Raw genomic sequence first — 20,117 nt, forward strand, 5'->3', positions numbered from 1 at the left:
GTGGGTGGGTAAAACCTGCCTTTTAAGAGAGATAGAAAGTGATAACAGAAGAATTTGGGGAAGAGGAAGAAGTGTACTCATGGTAAACAGTCGAGATACCAGATCAGATAACAGAACACAATGGCACAGTTATGCTCAGCCGGCTCCCTTAAAATAAAAAAGAAGCAGTTTCCCATGTTCTCAGTGGTGTTCCTGATGGAGCTGTGATAGTCCTCTCTCTCTCTCTCTCTCTCTCTCTCTCTCTCTATATATATATATATATATATATATATATATATATATATATAGGACTATGTTGGAATTTCATAATAAAAAGTAATGTGTGTTTAATCTCTTAAGGGAGCGTCTCTATAAAGTCATCTATGGAATGATGCGCAATGGCTGCCCTTCTACGCAAGAAACCTAACCATATGTCTGTGATTGGCGAGCCCTCACCAAAAAAAAAAAAGTTTTATTATCTTGCAGTACTACAGCAGGCAGGTTGGAAACGTTGTTCATGCATTGTTCTTGTTCATTTCAGTACATCATTGTGGAGCTGATGCACCCATTCAAGACCACATCATGCGGCTTTTTACTCGATAATCATTGCAGTTTTCCAGTCACTGGTTACTGGTTACCAGTGTGTTTGGGCTCACAGGATGAAGTGCATCACAGCTTCAACGAGAGCTTGGTGTGCAAAAGTCTGTCCATCAGAGAAGTGTAGACAGTCTGGACAGTCTCACTTGTTCTCCATCACCTTGAGAACCTCTTCCAGTATTGAAGGTCCTAGGTCCAGATTCAGAACGAGAGGCAGTTCATCCACAGCATAGTCTGAATATTGGTGTTTGGGGAGCTGGCTGCGGGCAGCAGGACACGCCCCCTCCTCCATCTCTACATCGTCCAGCATGGGCAGGGAGTGGGACTTTTTCGGCCTGGAGTTGGCGGATGCTTGTGTCCCGGGCGTGATCTCTTCTGGGCTGAGGAGGCGTGGGGGCTTGGGTGGTGGAGAAGCCATCAGGTAAAGGTTCTGATCGCTGCAGGACCCGTGGAGGACTGCACTCCCGCCTTTTTGGAAAAGGGAAAGGTCGCCGAAGGCATCTCCGTGGCTGTCCAGGCCGATGTGGGACAGGTGGCGGAAGTCGCCCAGCGGCTGGCTGATCATGCCGACGGAGAGGCCGGTGCCGGGCCTGGGCTTCCGCGAGCTGCGCAGCGTGGCTGACTTGAAGTGCAGCGAGGACTTGAGCGGCATGTGGCCTGCAGGGGAAAAAGGAAGGCGCAGAAATCAAAGATTATGTCGCAACCGAAGCCTGTTCTGACTGGCACCAGGTCTACCATGCTGCCTTATCACAAAGACGAAAGGTCAGAAATTCTTTAGATTTCCTGATAGTCAAGACAGCACAGGCTGCTGGAAAAGTCTCTGAAGATGAAAAGCTCTATTCATCCTCGAGTTTACGGTTCCTATTCTCGCAAAAGCGTGGTGAGACGCTGGGTTTCATCGCCGCGTTGCTTTACATGCACCCGGGGGAAGAGAAGCCTTTCAAATTCTGCGGTCTGAGCTTCACACGATGCAGCAATGACACCTATAGCTTCAATACACAAATTACTGGCTCAATTCAAATCACACCATATATGGGCGCTCGTTCCAGCACCTTCTGGGAACGCGTTAAGTTGAAGAAGCGGCATTCCTGTCCAACCGCATGGGTGCAAGATGACGGACGGCTGCCATGACAAGAATGTCCCGTGTCCTGGCGGCACGTTGAGCAAGGGGTGCAAGGAAATTTCTCAGTAGAGGACGCCAAGAAACCACCAAGATGTAAATACAGGCTAGTGCATTTTGAGAACATGTTTAATTTAACTATTTAAATAAAATTTTCAACCAAGTATTTACTGTGGGTGGTAGTAGCCTAGTGGGTAACACTATGAACCCAGGTGTCCCTGAGCAAGACGCTTAACCCTAAGTTGATCCAGGGCGACTGTCCCTGTAACTACTGACTGTAAGTCGCTCTGGATAAGGGCGTCTGGTAAATGCTGTAAATGTACTGTATTAGTGAAGCTACTTTTTAGAAGCAGGATGTGCAATGAACATACATACATAAAGTACAAAAAAATTACCTTCATTGTCCTCCTTCATTGCTCATTTTCCAGCCCTCACACAGTTTTATAGATGTCTCATGTAGGAAACCTTGCTCATTTTACCTGAGCTTTAAATGACCAGAACTTACCTGTTCTCAGCACAAACCTCGGCACCTGCGACTGCTCGGGACAGTGTGATGTCAAAATCTTCTCGGCAAGTCAAATTGTGCTCCAGTTCCTTAACCTGTCGTGTGATGGGTCCTCCCCAGTTTCCCACCCGGTGAATTGCCACGCTTGTTCCGCTGGAAAAAAAAAAAAGGTCCTTTATCTGATCGGAGGCTCCAGCAGGATGGCGAAGGTGAAACTGAAAAGTGGGAAAGAGGCAACGACTCAGGTAGCCGAGCAAGGGGGGGCGGCGCCTCTGAGTGGGAGGCGATGAGCTGTTCTGCAGTTAAAGTGTCAAAGTCTACATTCCGGAGCCATGCGCAATGAACTTATGCCGTTATCGGTTATAAATTGCTCGATCTGAATAACGCTTTCTGGAATAAAAAATAGAGCTGGGGGATTTGTGGGACACTTGCAAACTTTATTAAAGGTGAGGCATTTTCTCAGTGAGTTGCACAATTAAAGCAGAAACTTCTGGATTTATGGGCAGGAAGCAATGCGGAAGGAACAATCCAGTTTAATTGCACTTTCTGGTGTTGTGTTGTTTTTTTTTTTTTATGTTATCTCTAATCTTTTGCATTCTGCTCTGCTGTTCTTTATATGATGCTGCAGGCTTCACCTCTAAAGTTAAAAACTGATTTTTTGGCACCGTGCCATCAAATTAAAAAGACACAGCAGGTTACTTTCCTCATCAAACAGACCTATTGTTTCTATATACGGTTTTGTAAAATTTGTTTTATTGATGGTGTGTCGTGATTTGCCTTCATTTCAGTCTACGAACTCAGTCATTTAAATAATATGGGACAGTCCCATTCACATCAACTCACATTCATCAGGTCACGTGACTGGGCAGAAATGTCTGGTTGTAACGACAGGGCTATGATGCGGCGGAGTCAGGCCTTGGAACGTCTTTACGAAGTGACATGAAGTAAAATTACGACTCTCTCAGGTGCTTCCCACTTCCTGCTACCATTTCACGCAACCGCGGCTTGAATGGCAGCGACCCACGTAAACGGGTTTGTTCAGGTGCCAGTGAAAAGAACTTCAGAAGTCCGGCATGACAATTTCTTTCAGGCATAGTTTCCCCCTGTGGCTGAATGTGACTGAAATGACTGAACCTCGTGGAATGCTTCTCCCACATTTCAGCATTCTGCTTTTTGACAACAGAATGAGAAGACACATCGCTTTGTCACTATTATAGTCTGTCATCTGCCATGACAGCCTGTGACAGTGATACATGTTTTATTTAAAGGAACTGAAATTAATAAATTAATGAATAGCTTTTGCCTTTTTAAAGTTGATAGAGTTTTGTAATCATTTTGTTTATCTAAGTTTCTATCTTTTATTTGACCAACACATTCATTAGCCAAGGAACAATTACATAATCCCATTATTCAGGGCATGCATTTAACAGGCAGTTTCACCCTCTGTTCCGCACATTACCATATGTGATAAGATAATCCTTTACCTAATGTTTCACATGCCGGTCTTTACTATATATATCTGAATGTAGTCCTCCCAACATACCTTTCTATATAATCTTTTATAGTTTTCCCACAATTGCTCCGCAGTAAAACTGCAGACTGTCAATGCATACTGCCTGAGTACCTGCTTTCCATCCAATCACTCATTTAAAGCCATTTAAAAACCAAAGAACCGCCTCTACTGTGCCATGGAACTTCAAGTCCATAAATGTTCTTCTCTCTCTATTTAAGTTAAACCGTGTCACATCAACATGTTGCACATTCATCCAGGTGCCATCAATTCGCTGCACGTTATTGTGAAGAAACTCTACATTTACCAGCGCAAGGCCTTTTTTAACCTTTACCTCAAAGGTGCAATGGGTGATATTTAGAATTAAATGATCATGTTTACTGGCATGCCTAATGAGCTTTAGGAAGGTGTTCCCAATATGGAATCTGTCTGAAGGCCTTAACTGAGTTTGAAGTTGAAGTTGAGCTTTATTGTCATTTCAGCTATATATGTGTTAGACAGTACATTCTGAAACGAAAGAATGTTTCTCCGGAACCTGGTGCTCCGTGTAACATTTGAACGATTAAACAAAGTTGGTGACCGTGTGCAACACAGACAAACTGGGCAAAATAAGGTGCAAACATGGGACACAGGTAGTGCAAGAATAACATTTAACATAAAAACATCTAGACAACAATGAGACAGACAAGCGCTAAACAGGTGAAATGAATGATTAAATAAATGTGCAAAGTAAAATAATGCAAATATTGCTGTGCAAAATGGATCAGTGCATTACAGATATATAATCAAAAATGGAAGAATGCATGAATAGATGATATTACAGATAGATAATTAAACAATATAAGCCTTCGTGAGCAGTGGGCAGCCATGACAGGCACCCGGGGAGCAGTGTGTGGGGACGGTGCTTTGCTCAGTGGCACCTTGGCGGATCGGGTTTCGAACTTCTGATTATGGGGCCACTTCCTTAACTGCTAGGCCACCACTGACTGTGTCAGGGTGTCAGTCCAGAATGGAAAGTCCCTTGATTGTAATTCAGCCGTGACAGTATTTCCAAACCACATTTTGCTCCCAGTTTAGACTTGGTCTAATTAATAGGCTTTACTAAGCCGGCAAACTCACGTGGCCTTGTTCTTTTCATATTAAAAACACATTCATTTTTTCTTACTCAGCTTGTGACGCCTCAAACACAACGAGTCAAATTCAAGTTCAGCGTGGCGTCTCCTCCGGGAATTTGTAGACGGTTCCTTACGTCGCGCTGTCCTCGAAAGTGACCACAATACGTCCTCATAACGTTTAATTTACCACAAAAACGACAAAAAGCTAATTGTGTTCAGAGTCGGCAATGATGCATTTCTGCACTCTTCCACTTTCCTGTTCTTTCCGAACAAGGGGATGTGGAACCCAGTGGACCGGACGTGGAGCGCCATGCCCCTTATCGGACTTTGGGGGGCTGCAACAAAAGCGAAAGTGACTTCATCCCCTTCGTCCGGGCTTGTTCGCGGAGGCAAAGTTTTACGTTGTTGGTAGTTGTTTTTTTTCTTCTTCTCAAGAGTAACGCCACATTAAAAAAGAACATCGGTGACAACAAAAGCCACAACGTTCAGAAGAAAAAGACCTTGTGCAAGACGGGAGGTGACGGGAAGTTGCATCTGCTGAGGGTGGAGGGGTGAGTAACAGTACAGTAACAATACGGAGGACCGAGCACTTTACTCCACAGCCGCTGTAGTAAATCCCGGTGCTTTTTGAAAATAGAGGATGTTATATTTATTTCTAATAATTAATCAGTGCCATGCAGTCAATTCATGTTTTTAATATATGTATTAAAACATTATATCTATAATTTATTTACATTATATGAGTTGTATGTTAATGTTGCACCCTTGGGCAAATAAAGACCTAAAGAAATACACCAGGAAGTGATATTATTCTTTCAGTCTTCTAGGTGCCTGTCGTTGTGTTTCAGGCGTGTGACCTTTCATCCTGAGTATCATGGTCTGGTGCAAAGTGTGTTGCAAAAAGTGCAAAAGAGAAAGCAAACTCGACTTCAGTAATCACTGACAAGAGTTTTTGAAGTGGATTGTGATTCAAACTTTTGGTCACGTCATGTCAGTGTTGTAGTGTAGTGTACTGCTATATTAAATTTCAGATTTCTGAGAGGACATGGAGTCCGGCCCCCCTCATCAAGAAGAACCCCCCATCGGCCCATACGCATCGGTTCATGCACAGAGTGGAGCCTGTGCTGTAGTCCCTCTAATCACTTCCTGTAACATTACAGGGGATCTTATCATTAAAACAACAGGTAATTTTTGCTCACTGGTTATTTTGGTTTCATGTTCAGAAAAATATTATAAGAGGACTTGCAATAATCTGAAGAATTCTTCTATTTTCCTCTTCATGTGGACCGTATTCATCCTGGTGAAGTACATGACAAGAGCCAGCAACCTCAACCTTCTTCTGGTATGGTCATTCATTTTCATCCAAAAGAACACACCAGCGTTTAACACCAGAGCTTCTGTACAGTTTAAAGTTTCTGTCACTCATCCTACTTATTAATTCTCTGCATTACGTTAATACATCAACCCAGTTAATTTTTCGCATGAGGACAGGGTATAAGTATAGGCCTGCTTCTGAAAAGTCTTGAGCACTACATTTTTATTCCAACATTATTCGCCCCCCTTTATTACCAGTAATATGGGAGTCTTTCACAAAACTACAGCAACTCTGTTATATATTGTGCATATTGTAAAATTTGCATTATAAGTCCTTTTTTTTATGTGAACCGTATCATTTCAATTACAGAGGATATCCTTCTGGAGGTCAAAAAGACTCATAAAGATCGGATGAAAAAAAGGCATGAGTGTGTGTTTGAAGGCACAGAGCAGCGAAAGAACAGAACATTCCTGAACAAGATCTACACAGAGCTATACCTCACAGAGGGCGAGAGTGACGGGGTGAATGATGAACATGAGATTTCACAGGTGGAAACTGCACACAGGACAAAAACCAGACAAGACCCTCAAATCCACTGCAATGACATCTTCAGACCCTTGCCTGGACAGGGAAGCATCAGAACAGTGATGACCAAGGGCATAGCTGGAATTGGGAAAACCGTATCGGTGCAAAAATTCATCCTAGACTGGGCAGAAGGTCAAGCAAATGAAGATGTAGACTTTGTGTTTTTATTTCCTTTTCGAGAACTAAATTTGGTAGACCAGTCAAAAAATGACAAGAAGGTCCAGAAGAGCCTGTGTGATCTTTTGTTTGATTTCAACCAAGAACTGAAGCAACTGAAGGACGTGCAGAAGTTCTGGGAGTGCAAAATTATCTTTATATTAGATGGCCTGGATGAAAGCGCAATGAAACTGAATAGCAAGGAGTTGCTATCTGATGTCAACAAGCCCACATCCATTGATGTGGTGATCGTGAACCTCATTTCTGGTAAATTGCTAGAGTCAGCTTTGGTGTGGATCACCTCCCGGCCAGCAGCGGCCAGTAAGATTCCAACAAAAAACATCCATCGTCTAACAGAAGTAAGAGGCTTCAATGACAAACAGAAGGATCTTTACTTCATGCAAAGAATCAGTGATGAGACCAAAGCCAAGCAGATCATCTCACACATTAAATCTTCAAAGAGCGTGTACATCATGTGCCACATACCCATCTTCTGCTGGATCTCAGCCACCGTGCTCCAGCGTCTGCTGGCCAAGGACACCCCTGCAGAGATCCCCAGAACCCTGAGTGAAATGTATACCAACTTCCTGATCATCCAGATCATCACCAAACAACAAAAATACGACGAGGAGCAGGAAACAAAGAAATGGGAGCTTCTGGAATCGCACAGGGAAATGATTGTGAAACTGGCAAGGCTGGCATTTGAGCAGCTTCAGAAAGACCACATCTTGTTCTATGAAAAGGACCTGAAAGAATGCGGCTTAGACGTCACCGATGCCTCCACACGCTCTGGACTTTGCACTGAGATCCTAGTAGAAGAAGATATGTTCTTTGACGATAAAGTTTACAGCTTTGTGCACCTGAGCATTCAAGAATTTCTTGCTGCCTTCTACATGTTCTTCTCACACGTAACTAAGCAGAAGAGCACCAAGGCACTTAAGACCTTCCTCCAGGGACAGAAAAACGACTCCCTGACCGACTTGCTGAAGGTGGCCTTGGACGAATCTGTACAGAGTGACAACGGACATCTGGATCTTTTCATCCGCTTTCTGCTGGGACTGTCACTGGAGTCCAACCAGAAACTTCTCAAAGGCCTCCTGCCCCACACAGAAAGCAGCTCAGATAATCTCCAGAAAACCAGCTTGTACATTAGAAAGATCCTTAATAATAATGTGCGGGAGATACGCCCCAGCAAGAAAGCCAAAAGCCGCAGCATTTCCTCTGAGAGGTGCATGAATCTTCTGCTTTGTTTACTAGAGATGAAGGACAGTTCACTTCATGAGGAGATTGAGGGCTATGTGCAGGCAGGAACCAACCTCTCCCCAGCGCGTTGTTTAGTGCTGGCCTACATGATTCTGGTGTCGGACAAGGTGCATGACGAGTTTGTCCTGAGGAGGTACAACACAACGCGAGTGGGTCGGGAAAAAATGCTGATAGCTCTGAGGAACTGCACAGCGGCTCGGTGAGTTTCTGACATTATTGGAATGTTTTCTGCAGATCGTGCTGCTGAGTCGTGTGTTTTGCCATATGCTGGTGGGTCAGTCATAATCATGCATGGTCACTCCATTGTCCTTGCAGACTGGCCGGCTGCAGCCTCGCCGAGAAAAGCTGTGAGACTGTAGCGTCGGCTCTCAAGTCAGCTAACTCACCCCTGCGAGAGCTGGACATGAGCTCCAACCATCTGGGAGACAGGGGAGTTGAGGTGCTCTTCTCTGCACTGACCAATCCGCACTGCAAACTGGAGACTCTGAGGTCAGTGAGTACCACCACACTTCATTTAGATGTGTTTAGATACAATGCAGCAGCATTTATTGATCTATCCGAGACAATCAACGCTATTCAATCCACTTTATTATTCCCATAACCTGTCCGCTTCTGGATTATGACTGAATGCAGTTCCTCATCCATCACTGTACAGACTGGCCTGCTGTGGACTCTCTGAGATGAGTGAGTCTGTATCCATGGCTCTTCAGTCCTCAAACTCATGCCTGAGAGAGCTGGACCTGAGTTACAACCAGCTGAAGGACTCCGGGGCTCACATGTTTGCTCAGATCTTCTCTCACCCTCAGTGTAAACTGGAGAAACTGAGGTCAGAGCCATAAAGGGCCGTACACCACATTTACATGCCGAGGACACATTTTGTTATGTGCTTGCTGTGACAAAAACATTCACTTTCACATTCATTTGATATTTTATTGTACAACTGGATACCCTGTAATGAATAAATTGGATCAACTAGAATACATTGTTAGCAAACTTAATGTCATTCTCTGGTGCAGACTGGCAGCCTGTAAACTGACGGTGGCGTGCTGTAGCAGTGCACCCTTATTTCTGTCCCCACATCTGACGGAGCTGGACCTCAGCTACAATCACCTGCAGGATTCTGGGGCTCTCCAGATCTTCTCGGCTCTGAAAGAGTCAAACAGCAGATTAGAGACTTTAAGGTCAGTGTCTGAGATTTCTCACATCAGAAACAATTTGATCAACCAAACGCAAGTCGTTTTGCACATTTAACACCAGTAAGGTGGCAGCAGTCTAGTGGCAGACAACAGAAGAACACAAAGTCACATGTTCTAACAGCACTTACTGCTCTGGGTAGTTGAAAGTGAAAAGTGAAGTGATTGTCATTGTGATACACTAGCACAGCACACGGTGACACAACGAAATGTGTCCTCTGTATTTAATCATCACCCTGAGTGAGCAGTGGGCACCCGACAGGCACCCGGGGACCAGTGTGTGGGGACGGTACTTTGCTCAGTGGCACCTTGGTGGTTCAGGTCTTGAAGTGCCAACCTTTTGATTATGGCGAAATGCAAAATTTGAGCAGTGAGCACAGTCCCCACACACTGCCCCGTCCCCACACACTGCTCCCCGGACACCTGTCATGGCTGCAAGGGTAATGTTTAAAAGCAGAGGACACTTTTTGTTGTGTCACCGTGTGCTGCGCTGTAGTGTTTCACAATGACAATCACTTTACTTTCACAAATGATCCTGTATATCCTGTGTTTGAGGGGAAAGGAATCAAAACTTTCAACAGACTCATCTTCATCTGTCTCATTACGAACTTGTGGTTCCAGATTCTGCTACTGAGTTGTTGCTTCTGTAATCAGCCCCTGGGTAGACTCTATGTCAAACGATTGAGAACCATTAGCACGGGTTTGTGTATTACATTTATGTTTTTCATTAAAATTCTCAAACAACTATCATCTAATCTACGACAACCACTCTATATACAGCATTTAAGTTGTGAAGTTTTTTTAGTTGGCATATATAAAAAAATAAATAAGAAGAACTGAATGCCACCAAATGTCTTTCTTACTTGCAATAAGACTATACAACTCTTCCCCATTCTGTAGGTGATCTTTCAGGATCAGTATTAATGTCCACTTTCTCATTAGACTGCATGCTATTGAATGTTGTTCAGCCCTCATGACATGCTGCTCTCTCTCTCTCTCTATTTATGGCACAACAAAATCACTTAAAATATGTCACTTTCAAAATCACTTATGTCACTTTAGTGCACACCCAGGAACTTAGTGCCCTTTATATTCTCCAACACCGAACCGTTTATGATGAGTGGGCTGTAAGCAGGATGTGATTTTCTGAAGTCCACAACAGAGTTCGTGCAGATACAAAAAACCGCCGCCACTTGACAGACAAAAAGGCTTCTCTGTCGACTCTGTAGCATCCTAGCCCGATCAGCTGGATAACAGAGTCGGTGATGTCTGCATTCAGCCATGTTTCTGTGAAAATAAAGAGTTTTATACTTCACGCTGGGTTGAATTCTGCAGCCACAGACAGTCCATTTTATTGTCCAGAGAGCGAACGTTGGAGAGTCAAATTAATGGAAGTGCCAGTCAGAACGGCTAAACCTTTAGCCTAGTGCTAATGCCCACATGCTTACCTCACTTTTGATTACATTATTTGGAGAAATGGAAGAAGGTTATGTGCTCCGATGACTCCAGAGTTACCTATTTCTGCAGTGATGGGTACATCAGTGTAAGAAGAGTGTGAAGTTATAAAGCCTAGTTTTAACCAATCAAGCCTGTGGATGGAGATCTATGATCTGGAGTTGCTTCTGTTCGTTTACGCCATAATCCAGAGTGACTTACAATCAGTAGTTACAGGGACAGTCCCCCTGGACACACTCAGATATTAAGCGTCAGACTTAAGTGTCTTGCTCAAATTGTGAAAGTGGTTATTTTGACACATAAATTGGGCACCGCAGAGTTCAGACCTTAACGCCATTGAGAATCTTTGAGATGTGCTGAGAAGAATTTGTGCAGCATTCCAACTGTCGCATCATGTGTACAAGATCTGAGTGAATTTATTGAACTTTCCAATATTCAATTAGACAACCACAAGGTTGAAGGTTCAATACATCGTATTATCACTAATCCCTCCGTTATCCCTGTAAATGACTGTTGGTTGAGTAATGTTATCTGTATCCTCTCGCCAGTATGTATCATCTGGTCCCAAAAGAAGCTAACACAACATTTAATAACACAAAGATATTTTCCAATGAAGAAAAGTGACTTAATAGCAAATGGCAAGATATATCAGAATCATCCTGGTCCTTCCCGGCCAATACAGTACACCTTTATTGGGGCAGTGGCGGCCAATTGGACCTGAAATCGGCAGGTTTTCAAAATTCCTTTTATTGCTGCCCACTATTCAAGTGATGGGTTAAATGCAGAGGACACATTTTGTTGTGTGCACTGTGCGTTGTGCTGCAGTGTTTCACAATGACAAATCACTTAACTTTCATGATATTATGGCATTTAATAATGGCCATGTACATCAATAGCAACCTTTACATTGTTCTTTTATACTATATGTACTATAATGCCAACTAAATAGCAGTTTGGGAATATGAAATTATACATTGCTCTATTGCTGCCAACCTTTGTGGAAAATGTGGTTTTGGATAGGAATTGTAAAGTTTGTACAGTTTTTAAAGCCTGCACTGGCACTGCTTCTCTTCAAGATGTAACATCTGGTGCCTCTTGAGGTTTAAGTTCGTTGTAAAACTCTTTCCACACTCCACACACTGGTATGGCTTCTCTCCAGTATGTATCCTCTGGTGTATTTTAAGGTTTGATGCTTCTGTAAAACTCTTTCCACACTCCACACACTGGTTGGGCTTCTCCCCAGTATGTATCTTCTGGTGCATTAGAAGGTGTGATGCTCGTGTAAAACTCTTTCCACACTCCACACACTGGTATGGCTTCTCTCCAGTATGTATTCTCTGGTGTATTTTAAGGTTTGATGCTTGTGTAAAACACTTCCCACACTCCACACACTGGTAGGGCTTCTCTCCAGTATGTATTCTCTGGTGTATTTTAAGGTTTGATGCTTCTGTAAAACACTTCCCACACTCCACACACTGGTGGGTCTTCTTTGGTTTTGAACTATAGACACACGTCTTGAACTTGTGCGTTTTTTTACATGTTTTATCCGTGAATTTGTTTCCAATTTCTGCAAATATATGAACAATTTAAAGTGAAATTTATACTATTTACAATAAGTATTTTTTCTATAATGTAACACTTGTTTGAAACAAAATACAATTATACTATGACATGAAATCGGTTAAATACTCCAGCAACAATAAAAATCACATCTGGTTATTCCAGTCATAAAAAAATAGCAAAGAGCTGCTGTTGCCAATTTAGCAAGTTAGTAGATAGATCTACTGACATTTCAGATACATTTAACAACATTTGAAAGTTTTTAATAACTTTCTAAATAGCATTGGTTACTTTCTGTACAGAATTGTAACTACATTCTCCTGTAAACCAGGCTGAAACAAATGCTTTGCATCGATCATCTCTAATGCTTAAATTAATCAGGCCTCTTTAAATAGCAGAATGCTTGTGTAGAACAGGTACATAATACAGATATTTCCTCTACAAGACTCACAGACAGAGGTCTTCTTAATCTTCACACAACCATGTGACGCTTGGCAAATTGAAAAAGCTGCTAGAACTCTAACGAAAATCCAAATAACTATAACACCCTTTATTTAACTCCACTCACCTGAATAGACTTCATCATCCAACTCGTCCTTCACATCAGTTCCTGTTGGTTCCAGTGTTTTACCACAGTTCAGAGATGTGATGATATCTGATGTAATTTCTGGTTTATTTACCTTGAAATGAGCCAGAAGGACTTGTAATTATTCTACAATTATCTCCCCGTCAACAACATAATTCTATAAATATATTTTTTTACAAAAAACAAACGTTATGTTACTGAGAATATATAAAGACACGCAGTCACCTTTAGAAATGTTTCCCCGGAGATTCCTCAGTTCCAGCTAATTTTACACTGAGCACAACAAACTCCAACTTCTCTCTGTTCGCATATAAAGGCTTGTAGAACACGTGAGCTGCTGCAGTCTTTTACAGCCAATCACAGCAGAGTGTTTTCTTATTTAAATTTGATTGGAGGATGTGGGGAAGTGGGCCGGACAAAGAATAGTGAAGAAAAGGTTTCGGCATTAAAAGTGAGAATGATCCCAGACATCAGTCTGAATGCGCATTTAGCTGCTATTTAGCGTAACTGTATTTATGATAATGTATAGAAAGGAGAATCACTCGCAGAAAACACAGGAATATTTCTTCTTGTTCAGAACAACTGTGCCAGGGCGCTTGCTCTCTTATCTTCTAATTTATTTTCCAAGGAAGGCGATGGTGCTACTTACTGGTGGGGAGTGACATTAATGTTGCCAACTCCTCAGTAAGGAAAGTAGTTATTGGCTGTCCCGCAAGTCGCTTAATGATGCCAGCTGATTTTTTTTTAAGTTTGCTTAAGTCACACCAAAACATTACTTTCATATTAAATCTATATTAACAATCTAAATGGACCAAAAATAACAATAGAAAAAAAGCAGAAGACCCAAGTTTAAATCAAATTCAAATTTTATTTGCCACATACACAGTCATACACAGTATGAAATGCAGTGAAATGCTTTAGCGACTGCTACAGACCACAGTTTTGCAAATATTTTAAGTATGCAATGAACCAATATGCAAATATTGCAAACATAACCAAATATTACACTTTTATGTTTTTTACATAAAATATGCGTAACAGGTAGGGTGAAGGTGTGCAAATGAGTCACGTCAAAGTCAAAAGTAGAAAATTTGTGCAAGAGTAAAAAAAGTTTGTGCAAGGATTCTGGAGGGATTGAGTCCAGAAGTGATTGTAATTGAAAGTGCTGTCTTACGTTGGAAGAAATGCATAGACTATATAACACCACACAGGCTCGACTTTGATTTGCTTAACCTGAGACAATAATATGTTTTATACGTAGCAGTAACCATACTTCACTCTCTAATTGTTCAAGTGTTTTGTTTTTGTTTTGTTACCTTTTTTTAAATTCTATTTATGTTCTTTATTTCTGGAAAACAGACATTCATGTCGATACTTTGTGATTAATACTTAAGACAGATGTACATGTAACAATTGATACATAATGTAAATAAAAACTAACTAAAAAAAGAAAGTGAAAGTGCTGGAGTGTATTGGAATTCTATGTAGGATTGTTGTTGAGAGCTTGTATAGCCTGCGGGAAGAAGCTCCTCCTCATTCTTTCTGTGTTGGACTTCAGGGAGCGGAAGTGCTTCCCTGATTGCAGTAGAGAGAACAGTCCATTGTTGGGGTGGCTGAGGTCCTTCACTATCTTCCTGGTCCTGGTCCAGCACTGTTTGCTGTAGATAGATTGAAGGTCAGGGAGCTTGGTACAGATGGTGCGTTCAGCTGATCGAACCACCCTCTGTAGGGCTCGCCTGTCCTGTATGGTGCAGGTTTCATTCCATTTATTGAGAGGGATGGCACACAATTGCTAGATCATCTTGTCTATCGCTGCACAGGAGTAGGGAAGGACCTTGGCTATTTTACTATTTCTCCAGGGTTCTTATTCAATTTAAATGTAAAAACCTTTTTCCCTGCATGGTTCCTCTCTACAGACTCGCTTACTGTGGACTGTCAGAAGAAAGCTGCATGTCCTTAGGCTTAGCTCTGCAGTCAAACTCACCATTGAGAGAGCTGGACCTGTCCAACAATGACCTTCACGACTCAGGGGTGGAGCACATCGCTTTCGCATTGAGTTCTTCATGCAACCTGAAGATTTTAAGGTTTGTTTAAGACCAGGACTCTCAAGTCACATTTCAACATGCTCACATGCTCATGCACCACACATGGCATTTCTCACACTTAGGAATTATTAACTTTACCACACAGAAATTCCTACAGCGTGTTTTACAAATGAATCTAAAGATTTCAGGTTCAAGCATGTGGTCCATGAATGCGTAGCAGAGGGAATCTGAATCCCACGCGCCCCCACGGCCCCACCAATCTCACTCCAAGCAAACTTCAAAACTTCAGAGCAGTGTTTAAAAGACTAAAGCGTTTATTAAACTAAAAATTCCCATGCAGACATATAAAGTCTATATGTTGCACCAGCTCTAGAAACATATTTCTTTTTCTACCTCAGACTCTCCGGATGTCTTATATCAGAGAAAGGGTTCCAGTTCCTCGCTTCAACTTCAAACCTGGTAGAGGTAGATCTGAGTTACAATCACACTAGAGAGGCGAAGAATCTCTTCCCTGCTCCAATTCCATCCTGGAAATTATGGTATGTGGAATTCAGTGGGAGAATCTACCATATTCTTGGTAGTTTTGCCATTTTTCAATGAAAGAAAAAAATAGATATTTATAAACTTATTCAATTAGATGTTTGATATCTGATTTGAAACTTTTTGTGTGCATGTAGGTTTAATTTTTTGTCTTTTTTCTTTTTTAACAGTGCTGATCATAATTCAGAACGTTGGTTAAAACCAGGACTGAAGAAATGTAAGTTTTCTACATTTATTTAGGAAATAAAATGGAGGAAATAATTATTTGACCACTCGCTGATTTTGTAAGTTTGTCCAATGACAAAGAAATTAAAAGTCTCAGAACAGTATCATTTTAATGGTAGGTTTATTTTAACAGTGACAGATAGCACATCAAAAATAAAATAACTTTAACTTTAAATAAAAGTGCAAAAACCCTCTAACAAAAAAAGACTTAATACTTAGTTGCAAAACCCTTGTTTGCAAGCACAGAGGTCAAACGTTTCTTGTAGTTGATGACCAAGTTTGCACACATTTTAGGAGGAATTTTGGTCCACTCCTTTTTGTAGATCATCTCTAAATCACTAAGGATTCGAGGCTGTCTCTGTGCAACTTTGAGCTTCAGCTCCCTCCATAGGTTTTCTATTGGATTAAGGTCAGGAGACTGGCTAGGCCATTTACATTTACATTTACGGCATTTATCAGACGCTCTTATCCAGAGCGACTTACAATCAGTAGTTACAGGGACAGTTTCCCTGGAGCAACTTAGGGTTAAGTGTCTTGCTCAGGGACACAATGGTACATGGCTCTGTCTTTTTTCCGGTTGATGCGGTGAAGTTGTCCTGTGCCCTTAGCAGAAAAACACCCCCAAAGCAAAATGTTTCCACCTCCATGCTTGACAGTGGGGACGGTGTTTTGGGGGTCATAGGCAGCATTCTTCTTCCTCCAAACACGGCGAGTTAAGTCAATGCCAAAGAGCTCCATTTTGGTCTCATCTGACATCAGTCACTCTCTGAATCATTCAGGTGTTCATTGGCAAACTTCAGATGGGCCTGCACATGTGCCTTCTTGAGCAGGTGGACCTTGCGAGCACTGCAGGATTTTAATCCATTGTTGTGTAATGTTTTTCCAATGGTTTTCTTGGTGACTGTGGTCCCAGCTACATTGAGGTCATAAACTAACTCCTCCCTTGTAGTTCTAGGATGATTTCTCACCTTTCTCAGAATCATTGAGACCCCACAAGGTGAGATCTTGACCAGACCGAGGTCGATTGATGGTCATTTTGTGCTCCTTCCATTTTGGAACAATTGCACAACAGTTGTCACCTTCTCTCCCAGCTTCTTGCAAATGGTTTTGTATCCCATTCCAGCCTTGTGCAGGTCTACAATTTTGTCTCTGACATCCTTGGACAGCTCTTTGGTCTTTCCCATGTTGGAGAGTTTGGAGTCTGCCTGATTGATTGATTCTGTGGACAGGTGTCTTTTATACAGGTGACTAGTTAAGACAGGTGTCATTAATGAGGGGGACTAATTGAGTAGGAGTGTCTAAGCACACTGTGGGAGTCAGAACTCTTAATGGTTGGTAGGGGTTCAAATACTTATTTCACTCAATGAAATGCAAATCAGTCTCTATCTTTTATTTAAAGTTATTTTTTCAATTTTCCTTTTGATGTGCAATCTGTCACTGTTAAAATAAACCTACCATTAAAATGATACTGTTCATTTCTTCGTCATTGGACAAGCTTACAAAATCAGCGAGGGGTCAAATAATTATTTCCTCCACTGTATGTCACACATGAAAAGTGTGTGATAGGCTGTAAAAATATACAGTACAGGTCAAAATTTTGGACACACCTTCTCAGTCAATGTGTTTTCTTTATTTTCATGACTTTTTACATTGGTAGATTCTCACTGAAGGCATGAACACATGTGCCTGTACTGTTCATGTGAAATTGATTGTTATTGTCACTGTGATACACAGCATAGCATTTAACCCATCACCTTTAGTGAGCACTGGGCAGCCATGAAAAAAGTTGGGGACGTTACCTTGATGAAGACGACCTCAGTGGCATCTTGGTGGTTCAGGAATCACTTACTACCATTGTGCCCCTGAGCAAGACACTTAACCCTAAATTGCTCGGGGGGGACCGTCCCTGTAACTACTGATTGTAAGTCGCTCTGGATAAGGGCGTCTGGTAAATGCTGTAAATGTAAATGTAAAAACTGCTTTCTACGCTGAGACAGCAGACCGAGCAACATGTTTTTTTCCTGTTGGATAGATGCCTGTGAACTCACAGCCGACCCCAGCACAGCAAGCAGATCTCGACTCTGTCTGGACGAAGGTGGCAGAAAGGCCTCATGGATTAATGAAGAAGAAGACACGGACATAGACTTCAATCAAATTTGCCAGTTTTTGTCTTCTGAGTCTTTTGACATGCGTTGTTACTGGGAAATTGAGTGTTCCCCAGGTGTATCTGTAGGTGTCACCTACAGGTCAATCATTGGGAAGTGGGGGCTTTGGAATTGTGAGCTGGGAGAAGATGACAAATCCTGGAGTTTACACAGGTCTGAAAAAATGTACATTGCTAACCATGAAAATAAACATATTTACATACATTGCCTGGAACCCAGCTCACGGGTAGGAGTGTATGTGGACTGGCCGGCGGGCATCATCTCTTTCTACAGCGTGCTTCCTGAATCTGACAGACTTGTGCATCTGCATTCGTTTTATGACACCTTCTTAGAGCCCCTCTATCCTGGGATTGTGTTGTATCCTGGGGGGACAGTAATCTTATGTTAGAGGAAATTTAAAAATTCCAACTTTGCTACTGATCAGTGACATTTTATTTTTAAACCCTTTCCCTCCATCTAGAAGACATGATGAGAGCTGATCACAGTGAAATTAATACTTATTGAAAATTCTGAAAACTGAAATTTAAATAGCACATATGATATGCAATGAAGTTTTGAAATATGACGTTATAAGAAAATAATTTTAAGAGATTTTAATGTTGAAATTAAGGTGGAATTATTTTGTGAAAGTGAAGTGATTGTCATTGTGGAACATTGCAGCACAGCACACGGTAACCCATCACCGTAGTTAGGAAAGAGGACAGGCATGACAGGTGCCTGGGGAGCAGTGTGTGGGGACGGTGCTTTGCTCAGAGGCACCTCAGTGGCACCTTGGTGGTTCGAGATTCAAGATGACAACCTTTGAATTACGGGTCCATTTTCTTGCCTGCTAGGCCACTACTGCCCCATTTTTTTTGTGTGACTACATCTTTGCTTTTGTTACAATAAAAAGGCACAGTATATGACACAGTGTTGAAATTCTTTAATTAAATAATTCATTTAATCCATCAGAGGGATAGAAATATAAAAAAGGTGACAGTTTGTTAGTTACCATTTGCTTTTATGGAAATTCAGGTTCTTATTCTGTGGATACAGCAAATTTTGTTATAGAAAATCTGTGAATGTCTAACATCAAAACTGATGTAATCGAAAACATTGGCTATAAATCTGGCAACCTGTTTTGTTGGCAGTTTCTTTTGAAATATGTGTGTTTCAAGGTTCACGGTTAAAAAAAAATCCAAATAAAAGTGTTTCCGTCAGCCGCTTGAGAAGTGTGTCTGTGATTTGACAATATAGGGAGAACAGTACTGATCCTAGTATGGATCCTTGGGTAACTCCATATTATTGACAAAAGTGAATCGATCCAGTGGATATGAAGTACAGTACAGGCCAAACGTTTGGACACACCTTCTCATTCAATCAAAACTATGAATGAACACAGGAGAGTGATGGAGTGCTGCGGCCGATGACCTGGCCTCCACAGTCCCCGGACATGAACCCAATCGAGATGGTTTGGGGTGAGCTGAACCGCAGAGTGAAGACAAAGGGGCCAACAAGTGCTAAACCCCTCTGGGAACTCCTTCAAGACTGTTGGAGAACCATTTCAGGTGACGACCTCTTGAAGCTCATCGAGAGAATGCCAAGAGTGTGCAAAGCAGTAATCAGAGCAAAGAAACTAGAATATAAAACATGTTTTCAGTTATTTCACCTTTTTTTTGTTAAGTACATAACTCCACATTCATAACTTCATTCATAGTTTTGATCTACCAATGTAAATGGTCATGAAAATTAACTCATTGAATGAGAAGGTGTGTCAAAATCTCATAATCAGAATGTTGCCGGTTTGAATCCCGATCCGCCAAGGTGCCACTGAGCAAAGTTCGTGCAGGTACAAAAACCACCGCCACTTGACAGACAAAAAGGCTTCTCAGTCGACTCTGTAGCATCCTAGCATGCATGCATGCCTTGCTTTTGTTTACATTAATTGGAGCAATAGAAGGTTATGTGCTCTAATGAATTCAGATTTACCCTGTTCCAAATTGATGGGTGCATTAAAGAGTTTGAAATTATAAAGCCTAGTTCAGACCTTAACGCCATTGAGAATGTTTGGGATGTGCTGAGAAGAATTTGTGCAGCATTCTGACTATCGCATCATTTGTACAAGATCCTGACAAAAAAGAATGTAACTCTTGTTACTCACTTGGAGTGAATTTATTGAAGCCTTAAAACTTTCCAATATACAACCAGACAACCACAAGGATGC

At 41.8% G+C, this 20,117-nt stretch overlaps 3 protein-coding genes across 3 annotated transcripts in view; 1 reads left to right on the forward strand and 2 right to left on the reverse strand.

The window, feature by feature from the left end:
• Positions 1 to 20,117, reverse strand: part of LOC114803387 (uncharacterized) — a 189,876-nt gene that overhangs the window by 77,189 nt on the left and 92,570 nt on the right. The window contains 2 exon segments of the mRNA XM_029002915.1: positions 11,886 to 12,277; positions 14,827 to 14,845. Of these exon segments, the coding sequence (XP_028858748.1) occupies positions 11,886 to 12,277; positions 14,827 to 14,845 (411 nt within the window).
• LOC114803397 (cdc42 effector protein 2-like) lies at positions 434 to 5,092 on the reverse strand. The gene is made up of 3 exons (XM_029002925.1): positions 4,877 to 5,092; positions 2,202 to 2,354; positions 434 to 1,233 (listed from the first exon to the last, which is right to left on the reverse strand). Exon 3 carries the CDS (start codon positions 1,226 to 1,228, stop codon positions 719 to 721), a length of 510 nt encoding a protein of 169 aa, XP_028858758.1. The 5' UTR covers positions 1,229 to 1,233; positions 2,202 to 2,354; positions 4,877 to 5,092; the 3' UTR covers positions 434 to 718.
• LOC114803391 (NACHT, LRR and PYD domains-containing protein 12-like) lies at positions 4,699 to 18,883 on the forward strand. Its single transcript, XM_029002921.1, has 11 exons — positions 4,699 to 5,377; positions 5,858 to 6,010; positions 6,133 to 6,168; positions 6,511 to 8,344; positions 8,461 to 8,634; positions 8,801 to 8,971; positions 9,162 to 9,326; positions 14,856 to 15,023; positions 15,383 to 15,523; positions 15,695 to 15,741; positions 17,782 to 18,883. The coding sequence occupies exons 2-11, from the start codon at positions 5,872 to 5,874 to the stop codon at positions 18,300 to 18,302; spliced, it is 3,396 nt and encodes a 1,131-aa protein (XP_028858754.1). The 5' UTR covers positions 4,699 to 5,377; positions 5,858 to 5,871; the 3' UTR covers positions 18,303 to 18,883.

The sequence above is a fragment of the Denticeps clupeoides genome, chromosome 14, assembly GCF_900700375.1.
Source record: "Denticeps clupeoides chromosome 14, fDenClu1.1, whole genome shotgun sequence".
Taxonomy (NCBI): Eukaryota; Metazoa; Chordata; class Actinopteri; order Clupeiformes; family Denticipitidae; genus Denticeps; species Denticeps clupeoides.

Bases quoted from the DNA above. Each gene is read 5' to 3' on its own strand.
- LOC114803397 (XM_029002925.1), bottom strand. From the start codon at position 1,228: ATGCCGCTCAAGTCCTCGCTGCACTTCAAGTCAGCCACGCTGCGCAGC.
- LOC114803391 (XM_029002921.1), top strand. From the start codon at position 5,872: ATGGAGTCCGGCCCCCCTCATCAAGAAGAACCCCCCATCGGCCCATAC. The intron at 8,972-9,161 runs GTCAGAGCCATA...TCTCTGGTGCAG, and splicing joins TGTAAACTGGAGAAACTGAG to ACTGGCAGCCTGTAAACTGA. The intron at 9,327-14,855 runs GTCAGTGTCTGA...TCCTCTCTACAG, and splicing joins AGCAGATTAGAGACTTTAAG to ACTCGCTTACTGTGGACTGT.